Source organism: Centropristis striata, chromosome 2 (genome assembly GCF_030273125.1).
Source record: "Centropristis striata isolate RG_2023a ecotype Rhode Island chromosome 2, C.striata_1.0, whole genome shotgun sequence".
In the NCBI taxonomy this organism is placed as follows: Eukaryota; Metazoa; Chordata; class Actinopteri; order Perciformes; family Serranidae; genus Centropristis; species Centropristis striata.
Window position 1 is genome coordinate 32,635,476 of NC_081518.1, and position 18,179 is coordinate 32,653,654.

At 41.2% G+C, this 18,179-nt stretch overlaps 1 protein-coding gene across 3 annotated transcripts in view; it reads left to right on the top strand.

Annotated features, from left to right (window-relative positions):
* Nucleotides 1–905: 905 nt before the first annotated feature.
* The window catches only part of LOC131987720 (MAM domain-containing glycosylphosphatidylinositol anchor protein 1), a 224,345-nt gene continuing 207,071 nt past the window's right edge, over nucleotides 906–18,179 (top strand). For 2 of the 3 annotated variants that reach the window (XM_059352575.1, XM_059352592.1), the window contains exons 1-2: nucleotides 957–1,374; nucleotides 2,496–2,585. In XM_059352575.1, coding sequence (XP_059208558.1) covers nucleotides 2,519–2,585 — 67 coding nt within the window. In that variant the 5' untranslated portion in view covers nucleotides 957–1,374; nucleotides 2,496–2,518. The other variant, XM_059352583.1, reaches the window with a different exon arrangement.

Sequence of the window (18,179 nt, forward strand, 5' to 3'; positions counted from 1 at the left end):
CACCACACACACACACACACACACACACACACACACACACACACACACACACACAAACAAGGTCCAACCAAATAATAAGAATGAGCTTAAACCCGCCCCCTTGTGGCCACATTGGGAAGCAAAGCCCCGCTGGCACAATGTGGAGAAACTGAGAACGAGGGCGGGCAGTGGATGGACTGAAAGTGTGTGTATGGTCCTAATACGTGTGTGTGTGTGTGACAGAGAGAGAGAGAGAGAGAGAGAGAAAGAGAGAATGTGTATGGTGGGGGTTCAGCCTTTTTTTCTGTCATAAATAATTGGTCCACGGGGAGGGGTGATGGTGTTAAGGGCTCCTCCATTAGGCAGAAAAACTTTCGGAGCGCCTTTCAGTTCTAATTGGCACCGACGATTTGTGGCACCGCAGCTGGCGAACTCCACCAAAAGAGTGGAGAACACAGAAAAACACAAAAACCACTGCTGGCACTTAAATGCATCCTGTGGTACCAAAAAGGGCTCGAAAAGCCTATTTCACATTGAATGTGAGACCGAGGAGGAGAGAGAAAAAAGAGAGAGGGGGGCAAGTGTTGTTCTTTTGACAACCTGTTCAGTGTGGAGCTGTGAGGCTTGAGCGCATCTATGTGGAAGCCTCTGTCCTCCCTCTCCTCCTCTCCTCTCCCCTCCTCTCCTCTCCTCTCCTCTCCTCTCCCCCCTCGCTCCATCCCTCCTCTCTCCCTTCACAGACAGGGGCGGTCGTTCTCAGTCTGCGCACATATTCCACTTGGCCAGCATCACTCGGAGTCCACAGACACAGCGCTGATTGAACGAGCGGAGGGGAGCTCATTCTCAGAGCGCATGATTGTGTTAGAAGGGTTTCAGAAGACTGTCACCGGCCAGAGAGAGAGACAGTAAAGCCATTCCAACCACGCCTTTAAAAGTCAAAAATCCACAAAAGAAGAGACGAGGTTAGAGGGTTTTTTTTCAAACAAGCGTTACTTGAGTTTTCAGAAAGGAAAGTGGTTTTATTTTCTGTCTTTTGGAAGAGGGACTCTCTTTTGGAACCGAGCAGGGAGCGGTAAGACTCAACCAGCCCGCTTCTTTTTCCGTGCGTAAAATAAAAGTTTAACACACAAGGAGATCATTTGAGAGATTTGGGAGCTCAAGCAAACTCTCCCAATTACACTCCCCGGGAATTGTATAAAGCTCACACCGGACGCCCACTGGAGGAGGATATATAACTTTTCAACACATTTTTAGTGTGTGGAGAGACAACGGAGGAGGAGGTTTGGTGTTAACGGAGAGCAAAAGAGGTATCCTCTCTCTCTTCGCTGAGCCGGGAGGAGTGTGCGCTGCGCTGGGTAGCAGACTGACCCAAAGGGACGGCACCTCGGAGACAAGGTAGAGACGCGGCAGGGACTGCATGCATGCACGGAGACGTTTTATTTTTGCACGTTTTATCTGTGCATCATGTCTGTGTGCATATTTTAGGAATGAAATGTACATTTGTGAACACCTTAATTTTACTCTATTCTACATCCGTATCAAAGCTGACCATCTTTGCTCTTATTACACTTAAAAATGCCTCACTGGTGGCATTCAAATCCTGGGTTTTCATACCCTGTGTTGGATCTGTTTTTACGCAGGCAATGGCGACCTACCAGACCACATACACCACATATATCAAGTCTAATTCACTCTCATTCACTCTTATGCATCATGTAATCAAACTTTGATCACTGCGCGCGGTGTAATGCAACCTGTCAATGCAGCCGGCTCAGAGCCATTATACAGATGTGAGGGTCAGACGTCTGAGGAAATCCTCATGTCTGGTCAGTCGACTCATATCAGAGGGTCCATTAGCCCTAGACTCCTCCTGCTTTTTATCATTTTTCTTCAGCCTCTCCAACAGGTTTTAAAATTGTGCAGAGAAAAAAAACGTGATTCAGAAAGATCAAATATCAGGATAAACAAAAAAGTGTTTGTTTTTTTTAAATATAGATGTACCTATGAAGATCTCACTGCTGCAGGAACATTGTAGGCAAGATTATATTGATCTGAAGCCTAAGCTGTGTGTGTGTATGTGTGGGTGTTTGGGGTCCTATGTGCATGACCCCACTTGTTGTAGTGTAATCCTCCATGAATACTGCAGTCTGATCCTTCTCCTGTCCTGACTACACCTGCACCTCTGGGCTCATGTGAGGAGGAAGTTCAGTTAGCAGACAATCCTGTCAATCTCCAATTCTCACAGCCCTGCTTGTAAACTTTGTATAATCCATGCTTTGTGATTAAATTACCCGTCCCCTAACTCCAATGAAACCATGTAGGCAGTGCGACGGGGAGCTAAATTGCTCTGTGATATCATTTCCTCGGCTTAAGGGGTTGAATGAGACACAGTTGAACATGAAAAACAATTCAAAATCTTCCTTTTTGATAACCATCACTCAGCTGTCCCTTCTTGTTTATCACATACACCTACAAGCTTTGCCTCAGTTTTCACCTTCTGTCTCCCTCTTTCTCAGGTTATGACGGAACTGAGCTGAACATGGAGCTTTTCTGGATTTTGTTATTTTCTAGTGTCTACCCTGTTGCCTGGGGCCAAGGAGTTTACGGTAAGAACGCGATATTTACAAATGCATTCCCATTATCACATCAATGCATATTTTATTAGTGCAGGCTGAATGAGCTCCATTGCAGCAGCGATGTTAATTTGTCCAATTATTAGCCCATAACCTTAATTAAGGGCTTCATATTGTCAGTGTTTCAGGAGGCAGTATAATAACTGGCGTTTAAACTACTGCTAGAATAGCTTCAGGGAGATCGACAGCAAATTAACTTGAAAGGGAGATATTGCTTCGTAGAAGTCGTAGGAGGCGGCTGGGAAAACATCCAGCAATGTATTGGAGGGGAAACCCACCGACTGTAAATCCAATCTAATTCCATTTTTGGGCTGATATAAATCTTTATGGGTAAAAAAAAATCCACATTAGCCCCACAGATTAGTTCTTTATTGCACAAAGGATGATCAAACTTTGAATTATTGTTTAAGGTTTATGGCTATTACTGGATGGAGGTTATAGTTTGGCCACTGTATAACTTCCCCATGTACGCACACATGCACAGGCAACAGGTTTCAACAGTAGGATAAGACTGGCAGAGACACAGGGCTCGCCTTTTTCAGGTTAAACAGAACAGTCACACTGTGCTTCTGAGGATAAAGCTGAGATTTTGTTCCCTCTTAAGACTGTTCCACTGTACTACAGCAGCTCACTTTCTTCAGCTACAGGCCAGATATGCATCCTCCTGTCCCTCCGGGCAAGGTAAACACACAAACTGTTCTGTCAGCTTTGATACTTTGATTTTGATGTTTGAAGGCATGTGGCAGCCATTGAAAACAGGGTCTGTTTAGTCATAGTAGCATGGAGTGCTGTTGTCATAAGAAATCCCGCAGCCTGCTGTCACTCTGAGAAATGCTGACAATCTGTCATTTTCTGAGGAATGTAGAGTCCGTGTCCAAGTCCTTGCCAACTAATCAAGCTTATACCAATCTAGTACATAGGTATCATTAATGCTGGGGACACTGGGGACATGTCCCCAACTCTCTCTGACATGGCCTTTTCTGTCCATGTCAAGCACAATAATTTATAAAAGCACAATTTGTTAAAAATGTTCTGATAGTTTCAACCAAGAAATGGGAAGATACATGCTTGTATTTGGCATTTCTTCAGGTGCATGTTTATTTAGTGTTAAAAAAACAAATCTATCAATCTGTCTAAATATATATCTGTATTCACCCTCTGTCTGAAACGCTCCGTTTTAGTCCCTGTCTCTTTAAGCCCCCCTCCCGATAATGCCCGGTCTGCTCTGGTCAGTGTTTCCGGGGCTTCCACATCTGCGTTCTGCACTGACATTGCAGCTGGGGAATGACTGCAGCAGAACTATTTACCTTTATTATAGGGACATCATAACCCGATTGAATATTTCAGAATCACAATCAGAAATATTTAATTGATCCACGGTGGCAAATTGCTTTTGTTACATTCACTGCTGCATAAGAAATAGAAATAGAAGGAAGTATGTAAATAAAATAAAGATGGAAAGATCGCTATACTAAATTACAACAACAATATAAAATACAAATGCAACAAGTCTTAGATTTTGATACTTTCACTGTATTTCAATAGCACATAAACCTGATTTAGATAAAGAGACACTTTACAATATGGGAGGTTTAAATCACAGATGAGTGAACACTTTGAGTTTATTTGCAAAGTCAGAGAACACACAATGCAACACAAGCTAAAAAAAGGAGAAAAACCCTTCTGATAAAATTACCAATAAATGTGCATGGGCCAATCATTTGCAGCTGGGGTTTGTGATGCACGTGGATGACTGTATGATTGACATTGTTGTGGGTTTTATGCTGAGTAGACGTATGTTCGTATTGTCGACTCTAGTAGCCATGCTTTGCCCTTTGATGCGCCGTTATGCGTTTGTTTTCCCGTCTTCATATCTACCAGCCATCACATTGCCTAAAATCACATCTGTTAAAGGCCGCTTCAAAAAATGTTTTTAATCTGAGCCCTTATGTCTCCACCACTTTCCAACACAAAGTGACGCTCTTGCTCTTATACTTAATACTGCAGGCCACCTGCCAGTATTAGTGTAGATTAAACCCACTTACAGACGCTCTTCTCACATTTTCTCTGCATGTAGTTTGTTTTGACCACTAGTTGGAGAATTATACTGAAGCATATAGACAATCCCTTTTCCCAAAAAACTGTTGCATTTCTGTGACCCACAGCGGCAGACAGTGAAGTATCCATGTACTGTGACAGTGCCGAATGGGATCTGAGATTTTTATATTTTCAACCATCTGTCTTTATAGGAAATGAAAAGAATGTATCTGAGGTTTAGTGATAGCACATATACTTATCTGGGATCATTTTTAGCTGCTGTTGTTCCCGCTTTGATAAAGCCAGGATTTACCATAAATCTGTTATGTTCCTTCCAAGAATGTTTCCAGCATGCATATGTTCTCAGAACATTTAAGGATATCTGTGTAGAACTTATAAGCTACTTTCAGTGTCAACAATAATTTTAGGAATGTGTGTTCATATTTTCAATCAGTTGTCTTCTCATTGAGTGACTTTTCTGATCTAGTTACGCTGTCCCGCAGAAGGCTCACATCTCCACTTCGCCCTTGTGCATTCTTGTCCTATTTTTTTCCATAATAACTATATGAAACAGTTTTGGGTTCTCTACAGGGTGATATACTGATTGTCATGAAGAATTTGTGCATCCGTGCCTCATGGGCTCTGTCACAAATATGCAGTGGGTCGAAGCAGAAAGGTATGCAGTCAGTGCCGGCGGTGGAGGCTGCAATGAGTTTTGCTTTTTTTATGATAGTTCTTTCCCCAGTGTAATAGGTTATTTGTCTTATGTGCAACAGCAGCCTTTCAGTCTCTGCCGTGAGACGAAAAGTCCCAAAGCATTGTGGGAATCATGCTGGCCGGCATTCACAGGCCCCGGACTCCCAGGTGGCTGGTGTGATGGTGGTGCTCAGCTGTGCGTACCTGCGCAGCGACTGTTTCATGTATTGGTAAATCATCATCATTAAAAAGAGTCATTCAGAAAGAACAAATCGTTTCACAATTTGCACAATTGCAGAGAAGAACACGAGTAGGGAGCGTCGGGAAGGGAGCCAACGAGCTTGGCACACTCGCTCGCTGTGTATGCAGATATGCATAAAATGGTTTCCCTCACTTTTGGAATTGTTTAGCACTTTCTCCAGCAGACAGATGCGACTCGTTGTCCGTCGGGAGCCCGACGATGTAAGCGTGCCTGATTGATGTCAGCGCTTTGGACGGCTGTGAGGTTCATTTACTGTAGCCTTCTCTGGGGTGCGTTTGGATGCGTGTGTTTTTGTCAGCTTATGCCTGCGAGTCTGTTGGCGTGCAGGTGTTTAGTGCTCGTTGAGTGTGAATTTGAATTCTAAATGCATGCACGAATGTGAGAACCTGTGAGTGTGTGCGCGTGCATGTGTGAGTGGGACGTGTTTGCGCGGCAGACACACTTTTCTTCCCACTGCAGCAGTTTGCTGGCTCAGCAGGGACTTGTGGATCAGTCACTGTTTCTCTTGCAGCTCTGTAGTATTGATTGTACTTCTGTGAATTTTGAAAGGCTGTCAAAAAGCTTGTAACACTTGTCTATCAAGTAGGAATTGGACAAGTGCACCAAGGAAACACAATGCTTTTATTCAAAGGAAGAGGAAAAAGCTCCCCACTATGTTTGTTGCACAGTTATGCATGCTATTAAGATCGTTTGATAGTATATGTTTATCATTAGTGTCCTCTTCTTTTCCCTACATTTTTTTTCTTTTGGATAAGCTTTTTATATGCATCTGCACACACCTATCACAAACATCCCTGCATACATATACAGCGATTTTCAAGTTTCATTTAATCTGGATATACTGTAATCCCAGGCATTACAAGCATGATGTGGCATTCACACACGCCGACTCTCAACATACTTAAGGATTAGGGGAGGTTCAGAAAAATCTCAAGACAGTCTGGCAGGATGTGTCTCCTCATCCGAAGGACTTCAACAGTCGGCATCAATTCAGACAAAGTGTACCCGAAAAGTGTGTTGGTGGCGCTGCGTCACATCACACTCTGCGAGGCAACAGAGTTCACAGGGACACCAAATTATTGATTGCTCGACAAAGTCACACAAAACCATTAGCTGGTGTTGTAGATGGAATCCAAACTGCATTAGGCTGCAATGTGATGCTTCATTATGCTCTTGTTAACAGGAAATTTAATGAACTTAAATCAATGATTTTGCTTAACGGTGTTTCTTTTGGTTTGAGATTTGAGCAAGGCCCTTGCAGCAGCAGGAGAATTGAGGCCTTGCCACTGGCCATAGAACAAAGCACTACAAGAGATGCAGAAAATGAAAAAGTTTAATATGCCTACATTGCGCACAAATTTAACATCACTTTGAAGATGTTGCCCAAGGAAGAATGAAGGGCTCGGAACACATTGCTAGTTTTTTATTTGCTGTGTGTATGTGTGTGTAGACGAGCACCCCAACATTTGAGCAGCGTCCTAATGTGCAGCTTTACTTGCTGCACTATATTGGCTTGCCATGGCACATGGGTCTGAAAGCTGGTGACCTAGAAAGAGATCATTCCAGGTTTAACTGGCCCGGCCACTGGCTCCCCTGTGACTTTAACTCTTCCTTCTCCCCACATCAGCACTTTTTTGTTTGTGTCTCTTTTATGTCTCTTGCTGCTGAGTTTATTTTGGTTGCTGAATATTGCCCTTTTCTAATAAGCATCCATAATTTATCTGTGCCTGTGAGGCAATGGAGGAGAGGAGGGGAGACAGGATGATAGAAAGAGACTGAAGCATTAAGCTGGAGATGATGATAATCTTTTACTTCGCACAATCTGACACCTACTATCCTCCTCCTACTCTTTACCTCTGTGCTTTATTTTCTGCTCATTGTAGTCACAGGTGCGCACACACACACACACACACACACACACACACACACACACACACTCACACACACACACACACACACGTCAGCAGTTGTTGAATGACCTTTCTGTCTGTATTGAGTTTGATTAAAGGCCTTGGAATTTATTTAGTGGTGCTCAAACAGTTTTTCCAACTGTCCAACTGAAAACTAGACAGACAGACAGACAGATCTGAATGAAAGGAGACATAAGAAGCAGGTCAATATTTGGCCCTGTGTCTTTTAAGGAAGATTGTGCTGTAGAGCGCAAGACGATTAAGAGAGCTCTTCTTTGCACAGAGCAGATAAGAAATAATGGTTTGGCAGAGATGGAGAGCTGTTGAATTTTGCCAAGTGTCTTTATTTTTTCTCATGTCTATCAGACAGGAGTGATTCCAGGATTTTTTTTAATGAGGTGGCGTAGGGAGACCAAGAACCCTTCAGGCCCATTGTAAATCAGAAAATTCTATCAGAGATAAATACAGTGTTGACAATTGGCTTAGAAAACATCGGGCTCATTCTTAGGCTCCTGTGGAATGCCCTGTGCCCTGATACAGGTGCTATTTTATGACTATGGTGCAGCATAAGACCTGGAAACACCCCTGACCAAAGGTGTAAAAGGCCCATCCCATGCTGTCCCTTTAGACACTGCACTGATATCAGATTCTCCATTATCCACCACAATTAAACATTTAAAATTTGGATGTGAACCACTTTAGCTATTAGACCAGAGTGGTGGTACAGTATCTGTCCTCCCCACCCCTCTCATTGTCTCCTGTCCCTCCCTCTATCTGTGTCTGTCTCCACTCATCTGTCACTTCCTCTGATCCCATCCCTTCTGCTAAAAATTTTAGTGCACAGAGTGCTTTAATTATCTCGTCTTGCTCTCATTTTTTTCTCGTGTTAACTAGGTCCATTGTGTTGCAGTGTAGCCCTCGCTGCCTCAATACTAAAAAGGTCAAACCTTGAGAACATTCACATACACAATACAGGACAGAGCCTTTTTGTTTTGATGCTTACTCAGCTCATTCTTTACCCCTTTTTTGCCCTTGTTTCACTCATTTCCTCTCCTCTCCTCTCCTCTCCTCTCCTCTCCTCTCCTCTCCTCTCCTCTCCTCTCCTCTCCTCCTCTATTTATCTGTATGGGTGACTGGATATTAAAGCCTGACAACATTTCTATTAACCTACAGGTCAGCAGCAGAGCCATAGGCCTATGGCCAAAGTGATGTGTTGACTGTGGTTTACACTAGCCTTGCTACCTGGGGCTAAAGGATAAGAGCGTTAAGACAACGTCTTGGGAGGTCTGATTTATCACCTTGCTTCCCACCAGTTACACTCTGAGCCCGGGGTGGGCACATAGCAGCAGGTAGAGGTGGGCTGTCTGGCACACTGGGGCCTACAGTGAGGAGAGATAGTAATATATCTCTGTAGAAACGCATTGGTATAATATAGTGTATATATAGTATGTGTTAACACAGAGGTTATATATATATATATAGTTAATGTGGTGTGTTGTGTGTGAAAAATGTATTAATTAAGAATATTATTATTGAGGTAAATGAAGGCCATCTACATGCTCAATTATGTGTCGTAAGTTGTTGCAGCGTTTGCAAATTTTTAACATTATTTAGCACTCGAGAATGTATTTTTTAAAAAGTAAAAAAAACAAAAAAAAAAACATACTGTGATTTGTTATCAAAAATGTTTGACATAATGGGAATTTCTGCAAGAATTGCATTCTTCAGTGATTGGGAAAACCCATTGAGAAACCCACTATTTTCAGTATTCCTGGGAAGCTAGAGTACATCTTCTGAATGCTGTTGGTCTCTAGTTTGTGGTTGTAAAGTTTCCTGAGGCTGTGAGAAATGGCGTACTTACAGCGTTACTTAGAGCCGCTGCAATGTATGTCATTATTTAGCCAGGGCCACCTGCGGACAGTTGAAACGCTATGAGGTTAAAGTAATAGCATTATTCACTTTCTTGTAGAGAATTAAATGAGAAGATAGCACTCTTGTGACTGTACAGTGAATATGTAGCTGAAGGACGTGGATTTCCATCTCTTCATTGAACAGCAACAAAGCAAATATGTTTATTTCCCAAAATGTAAATTTGACAACATCTTTGCATTAAAACCCATTGAATAACATGATTGAATTTGATGAATCACACTGTATCTTGCCTGTTTTCTGTCAACCTGAACTATAAAGAAACGTCAGTCACCATCCTCTGCATTGATTGTGTTTGAATAAATACAGATTGACAGACTGATTGAATTTTATTATGTATATTCCCTGAAGATATTTAATTCTTATCCAAGTTAGTAGAAGAAGTCAAAGACTGAAGTCTGATGAGGAGGATGTTGAGAATCACTGCAGGCTCCAGCAGGACGCGCCTGTACTGAAGTGCCAGCAGAATTATTCTAATTTTTTGCTCACAGATCATGGCGTAACCCGCCTTTCTATCTGTTCATTTGTATTTCTTTTTTTCCCGTCTTTGTAATCCACTCTCTCGGATGATGATGTTCTTGTTCATGCAGATCACATCCACGCACAATCAAACACACGAGAGCCCACGCACAATTTTCACATGCGCACACACACACACACACACACACACACACACACACACACACACACACACACACGTGCATGAACATCTCTCACTGCATTTACCTCTCGCTGAACTCATAGATCATTACCTCACTCTCACCCACTCTCATCCCTCTGTACTGGGATGTTAGTCAGTGTCACACACACGCACACATACAGGCCTGCACACACACTTCTTTGGATGAGAGTGGTCCAGAGCGTAACAGGACGACGTGGGTGCCCTGTGAGTAGGAAAAACTGTCAGGGAGACTTCAGTTTTCTCCTCTGTACTCCTGTCACTGTGTCAGATATTATCAAGCACCTCTTACTGCCTCAGCTGCATGAGGGAATATAGACATATATGTGTGTATTTGTACAAAACAATATTTTTTAATATATTGTAGTTGAAGCAAAGATAAAAAAGATGTTGGAGTGTTGTGCATTTGTGTGTGCATGGGCCTGAACCCTGTTATCGACAGTTAAGGAATAAGGAATAGTGTGTGTGCGATGTGTGTGTGTGTGTGTGTGTGTGTGACACTGGCGTAGCCATGGGTGTGCCAGGGTGTGCCGGTGCCACCCACAGAGGCAGCTGGCACACCCAAAAATTGCTGTCAGTTGTCTGTCGCTGCGAAAGATGTTTTTCCCAACATGAACTGTTTACTGCGTATTCTGTTGTCACTGCCTGTCACAACTTGCTCTTGCTATGTGCCTGATAGTCTTCCAGGAGTCTTTTCCAAATCTTTTCAAAGTCTTCTGGTGTATAGGTAGCATTATCGATTTATTTGAGAGCACGTCACAAGTGAATGTTTAGACCTGCTGTGAACTAACTGTTGACTATTACTGAAGAGAATGTGTGGATATGTTGTTGTTGTTGTGTTAATAATGTTGTATTCCAGAGACACATTCTTTTGAATGTTTGTGGAGGTGTAATAAATTTGGCACACCCAGTATTGCTGGTGCACACCCAATGTCTTTTTTTCTGGCAGTGGTGTGTGAGCATGCATGGACATGAGAGGGAGGGAACAGTTGGCATCTAACTTATTCATAAAGGCGACAGGACTGTTGTGAACAGCGGTGAGAACATGGCTTCCATCAGAGACCGTATGCCTCCTCCTGCACTTCTCTCACTGTCACTCTCTTTCTTCTTCACTGACTTCTCTTTTACTCTCCTGTCCTTTGTCTTCCACAATGCTTTCTTTCTTTGGCATCACTTTTTCAACAAACTTTTCATTTGAATACTTTTGCATATTTTGAAATTCTAATATTTATTACCAAACAGAATTCTAAAGCTGCAGAAGCTGCAGGGTGTTTTTTTTCATGTGATTAGAGGATCTTTCATATTTCTAATGGAGTTTTTGTTTCATTTAATATTAATTTAAAATATTCATTGATTTTCACATGAGTATTCCTGTGACAATAAATGCTTTTTATGTGTTGTTTTCAGTATTACATCGTTGTTTGTCCCAGTGTCTTTTTTGTCGCTACCACCAAGGGGTTTCACAGACTGCCGCTTAAAAAAACCCTTTCCACTCATGTTTAAAGATTTAAGCTTTTTTTTTTTTTTTTTTACAAAAAGTTCAATTAAACTAAATAAACTTTTTAAGAATTATTTTAATCACATCTATTCTTTCTACCACTTGTTTGAGTACCGAAGTCTTCAGGTTTCAACAGCACACAATTAAAGAGATGCACCCATTAATCGGCCGAACATCTGTTTCAGCTGATACTGGCCTTGTTAGCTACCATCGGTCTACTCGCAAATAACATGACAGTTACAGATGACAGTGGCTGCTGTTTATATGTCATTTTGCATTTTTACGTCGATTAAATGTTGTGTTGGTTATTTGCAGTCAGACTGGGACAACAGAAGCTAACATATGCTGCTACTGCAGCTGCTGATTCAGTGAAGACACCATTGGCTGGAGATGACTCTGGCATGATGTAAAAGGGCAAAAAATGCTATGAGAACTAGTGTTTGGAAGTTTGAGACTTTTTTTACTGACAGGTCACTGTCTCGGATGGTAAATTGAACTAATCTTTTTCTAAATCATTTTCTGTCACTGAGACTACTCATTACTCCCCAGGTATATAAAAGATTAGTTCAAAGTGAATGACACACCACTAGTGAGAACATGAAATGTTGTGAAACATACAGGTATTACACTGTACCAGAGAAGGATAAGCAACAACAACACTGTATGAAAAACACAAGAGGTGAAGGACCCTGTTTTTGTTTCTGCTCGCTTGGAGATTTAATCACATAAAATATTTTTGTTGGGCTATGTAATTACTGAAAACTTCTTCTCATTGAATAGGTTGTTCTATAGCAGCTTAATAAGCTTTTAAGTGTATTTGTATTTTATTTTAAAAGAATAATATTTTTCGTGTGAAAAAGAGTTATACTGAAGGTTGTCTGGTTAATCTGTAAGGCTGGTTTTGGTCTTCTTCAAAATGAAATGCTGACTTTAAAACGGTTGACTTTTCAATTATGTATTTCCCTGACACAAAAGGGTTAATAAATAACAACAACAACAAAAAAAACGACAAAGCAAAAGCAACAAATAAACATCACTACTGACTTTGCCCAGTTTTTATTTTGAACTTTTTCAGCCCAGAATTTAAAAATTGCTGCATTCTTACAATTAATGGCTTCCAAACTAGTTGTGATGTCAGAAAAGTATGCTTATTAATTTCAAGAGATCTGAGGTGAGCTGACATATGATCTAAATAATGTACAAAACAAAAAATAATGGGACTATATTTGGTTATCTTTAATATTTTTGACAATCTTTATCTGTTGGCATCAATGCACTGTGCTTGTAGGTGAAAATCTCCTCGGGGAGCTTTTAAAATATTTGCGGTATTGTTGACTCACAGTGAGCAAATGGTGGGTTTCACAGTGTGCAAAGTGCTATGCATACAGGCAGCCTTTCTTGCCGCCTGTCGCACCTTCAGCACAGACGTATATATTGATCTGTCACTTCACAGAAAACCTGCACGGTGCCACTGACTGCCTGGGAGAACCTTATCATACAGATATGCTCCGACTTAAAGAGTGTCAGGAAGCACAGGCTCTGCTATAACCACACTTCTGGAGGCCTGCTCCACCCACATATGTTCCGCCTCCCCCTGCGGTGTTCACTGAAAACCCCTGAACAACAACAACACAACCACAGTTGCTGGAGTTGGTCGTGTCCAACTAAACTTTCTGACAGCAGGAAGGGATCAACACTGGAAATCTATCTTCTGCTCCTACACACGTCTGGCCTCAATAATTCAGCGATGCGTGCTGCTTGGAGATCTGCCCCCCCCCTTCCCCCTCTCTCTCCTTCACACACTCTCAAACTTGCTCTCCCTCAGCAGCATACTACATCCCCCGCCTCCTCCCCTGCTCATGACGGTTTCTGTTAAAAAAAATATTTCTGGCACTTTTTAATGTTTGAAATTTTAGCTTGCTGCTCTCACACGATCTCGTCTTTCTCCATGCATCTCAGCTGGCTCAGAGGAGACGGGGTATAATCTGTCGGATATGTTAAAAAGTCCCCATGTTGTCGGTGTAGCAATTTACCTGCCACCAGCTACACATCCTGATCCCTCTCCTCCTCTTCCTGCTCCCTCATTCTGTCTCTACCCATCTACTAAACTTTTACCTGTCAAGAAAGATGTTCCTGTCATCTTCCTCTCTTCCCTTCTTCTCTCCTCTCTCTGATCCTCTTTTCCTTCTCAGCCGTCCATATTGCTACCCTTAACATGTCAAAATGGGATAAAAATGTACCCATTCTCCACTTAACATCCTCATTCCATCCTAATTCTCTCCCTTCATCCGAACGCTTTCAACAGATACATCCCTTTAACTTTTCTCATCACTTTTTTTTCTCGCCCCCCCCTCTCCTCACTATCCTTCCCTTTTCTTTACGCCCAGCTCCTCTCTCCTCCAAAGCCCTGTCATCTTCTCGCTATCATCCGCCGATTCAGTGGCAAGCATCCACCCACCTCTCCACTTAAACTGCATATATAGGACATAGCGCACACTGTCATTGAAAGCTGCAGACAGGCTTTGGGAAGCTGGGTGGAGGGCTGACACTGGGGAGTGCGTAGACAGCTCGGGCGAGCAGCCACCTTAGGAAATGAGGGCAGAGGGAAAGGTGAGTCGTGAGGAGAAGTTGGTTTGATTTGGGTGGAAGAAGGTGACACTGAACAGAGAGTGAAATTAACAGTTGTTTTCATAATGAATTTCAGTTCTTCTTACTGTTATTGTTTTCATGCATTCTCTATACCTTATATTATCAGGGTTCTACACACAAATACAAAAAACAACTACACAGATCTCCTGCTATATATTACTCTGCCTTCAAATCATTATATCACCTCAAAATGGTATTTTGTGGGGACACACAGTATGGGTTTTTCTTATGCCAAGACTGATACTGATAGTTAACCAATAATTTTACATTTCTTTCCCTTTTTCAGCTTTTCTAGTGGTAGAGATATAGAGGCAAACCCAGAAGTGCCTTAAGACTGCATTCTTTCAACAAATCCAACTACTTCACTTCCGGCATTTACGTACATTTATTTACTTTTTAAACTGTCTTTTATAACGCCTTAACCAAGGTCAGTGGTTTTGTAGCCTAAATTCACAGAAACTGCAGCCTTTTATACAACCGTGAACCGTATGTGTATGTATAATGACCTGTGTGCTATTGTTGGAACGCTCCGCCCTGTACCACGAGCCGCAAAATGTTCATATGTGTTGTTATGGGTGGCATTGACAAACGGTCTATTCTGTCATTTAGATTAGAGATCTTGTTGCCCTCTCCTATGTTAGCATCCATTGCTCCGAAACAGAAGAGCTCACCTGTGGCTCATTTATTGCTTAAACTCTGATTGCTAATTGAACAATTGTGCAAGACGTGTTTACCCATGTGAGTCAGAGTGAATAGAAGGGAATTTAAGTCTACCTATTTGAATGTCAGTTTGTTGTAAACACTAGATATCTTCTTCGTGAAGACAAATGTGTGGTTAAGAACTGCAATCGGAGTGTAACTCAGGAAAAGTGTTGTTGTAGTAGGATTGTTTCAGGGTGTGGGAACATGAGTTACAGGTTGTTACATTGTGTCTCAAGTCCCAGTGTTCGTGTGTAAACAGTTGAGAAAAGCTGTAAATGAAGTGCTTGTTATGTCAGGCAAAGAGAAGTGTGCTTGGAATTTGACAGTTACAGAAGAATGACAATAAACTTATTGTGCTTTTTATGCAAACCTTGCTGCCCACTTCCCATAGAGCCCAGCTTTGAGAGGACACCTTCTGACTGACGCACCCCCGCAGCCGGACAAAGATCAAATACCTCCTCACCACAACACCTGCCATGTTTCAAATTAGTTCATTTGAAGGGATTTGAAACCATGTGTTATTTCATACAAGCTATATAAAACTGACTATTCTTAAAGTAATTTCATATTTAAAAAATAAATATATACCTAGAAATAGTCATCCTGGAATTGATGCTCTTATCACTTTAAGTGATGCCGCCTGGCATGCATACAATCAAATTCCACACACTTTTGCGTCACTGTATGCACACAGATTTCCTCCCGACAACGATCGTCTAAACACGGAATAATAAGTGAAGACGCAACGCCACTTTTGCGTCTTCTGTTCAGACTGTCATCATGTAAATGTAGCCTTAGCTTTCAACCATTTATCCGTTACCTTTAGTATATTTCCACTTCCCTTTTTCACCTGTGCACACAGAACTTGACAAATCTTACACCATGTCCTAACAGCAAGCAAGCATCCGACTCTTGCATCACATCGTGTAACACTGGACGCTTGGTGTCCACACTAAATATGCACTTCTGTTACATCATTTAAAACACACCACACACTTATCTGCTGTGTGCTTCAGATCTGACTGGGGACATAACGCATTAAAAGATGAGAGAGTATCTTCTCTCTATCTTCCTACATTTGTACTTTTTTTAATACCAGAAACTTGTTTTATATTTGTGATATTTATTGCCACAACAAGGCATTGCATGTAGTTGGTAATAATGCATAATTGTTTTTTACAGAAAAATAAATGAATGTGGGTATAAGTTTTCTTCAGCATATCGTACATATTGAACCCAATTAACAAAGGCTACTCTACAATCTTTCCTTGAAGCCCTTTGAGAATCACTGCTGTCGCTGATGGAAGTCTTTTCTAATCAAAATCTTGTGAGATGGAGACGAAGTGTTAATTTTTGGAAATGTGAAAAGGAACTTGAACTTTAACAATCTCGTGAAAACGAGCTCAGCGAGGACAGAAAAAAAAACAAATGAGAGCTGCTCTTTCCAGGTGCATGTATGAGAATATTATTTCTAACTCAATCACTCTGATGCCTGTGGCTGCAGAAAGGACATGCTATTCCACAAGGAAAATAATTCCTCCACACATTCTTTATTTGAGTAGGAGGTGCTGTTAAGCAAGGTAATCTATCTGGTAAATTTCACACTTTCATCTAAAGAAACCAGAGATACACTGCTATATTCTGATTTGTCAGCTGATCTCATTGCCAAACAGCAATAAAGCAGATGCACATATTTAAAATAACATTTGAGGATCTGAATGATCTAGAAAGAGATCGGAGGCACATCATTTTATGAATGTCAAACTGAGTTGACATAACAACTGTGTTTCTCTGAAATCTAACTCCTAATTTATTTATCAACAACAACAACAACAACACCTTTCTACTTCAGGCACTATAACATCCAGGCGAAGTTAATGAATTCTAACTGAATTTGACATTCAGTGAAATTACTTGGATCTGGCTTACGGAAGAGGAGAAAAAAAAGGACACGTGGCAGAGCGAAGGTCTCATATGGAAAAACAGAGAGAGACACAGCGAGAGTGACATTGAAAAGGGCAGGGCCAGATACAGAGCAGCTAAAAGAAGAAAGGCTTCCCTGGAGACAAAGAGCTAGACCAACATGGGGCCCCGAAAATGAGAAAGAAACCGAGAGAATGAGTCTGTGAGATGGGAAGCTACAAAGTGAATGAGGGTGCGACCTAAACTTTGTTTATTTTAGCCCAACAGACAAGACAACTTCAGTCGAATCAGTAGTCGTGTTTCCATTAAATTCTAATAGAATTTTGAAGTGAAATTTTGAAATGTCGCATTAAATAAAATGCAAATTAGGGAAGTTTCCATCAACTGGTTAAATCGAATAAACACAGCTGTATGAACACTTTGGTCAGAAGATGGCAGTGTGATGTATTGCTGTAGGCTAATTAATCAGTAAACAGTAGAAGAAGAAGAGATTATGAGAGAAAGAAAACAGTACAAGAGAGCACAGAAGAGGTTGCTAATTGAACAACTCTGGCCACCCATGAGAGAAAACATGTCTTCAGTAATTAGATTAAATTTGGCTTGTTCTTTCACGTCACTGCGGAAACAGCTGATCAGTCATGAGTTAAATGTTTGATACGTCAGAACTTATTTTCAAAAAGTGTTTCCATCTCTCGTTTAGCGCATTAACTATTTTGAAAAAAAGACAAAAACACCTCAAGTGAGTGTAAAAACTTCTATGTGCATTTTTGAATTTTGGTGTTTCCATCAAGCTTTTGTCATGCAAATCTTCAAAATGCGCATCGAAATTCGCAGATGGAAACACAGCTACTGATGTTTCATAAAAAGTAATATTCCTTTTGTTTTCACATGGGACACAAACTCTTTTCTCCAGGGTGAAAAACCACCGTTTGTTTGACATGGCATTTTATTACTGAAAACTTACTTGTTTCTGCAAAATTGTTGCTGATTAACTTTCAGTCAATTAAAAATGAATTAATCATGTTACCATTTCAGCTCTACCAAATGATACACTAAGGATTTTTCTATATATCATCATTTATATATATATATATATCATCATGTTATGTTGTTTCAAGGATAAGCAACTGATATACAGACCAGCGTTCATAAATAATACCAATAAAACCTGACGAAACAACAGGTAAGCACACCACAGCTACAATGTATGTTCTGAGTTAGTAGAAGTAGTTTTTTTCTGAACCCTACCACATTGGTCTCATGGCTATTTAATGTTGAATGG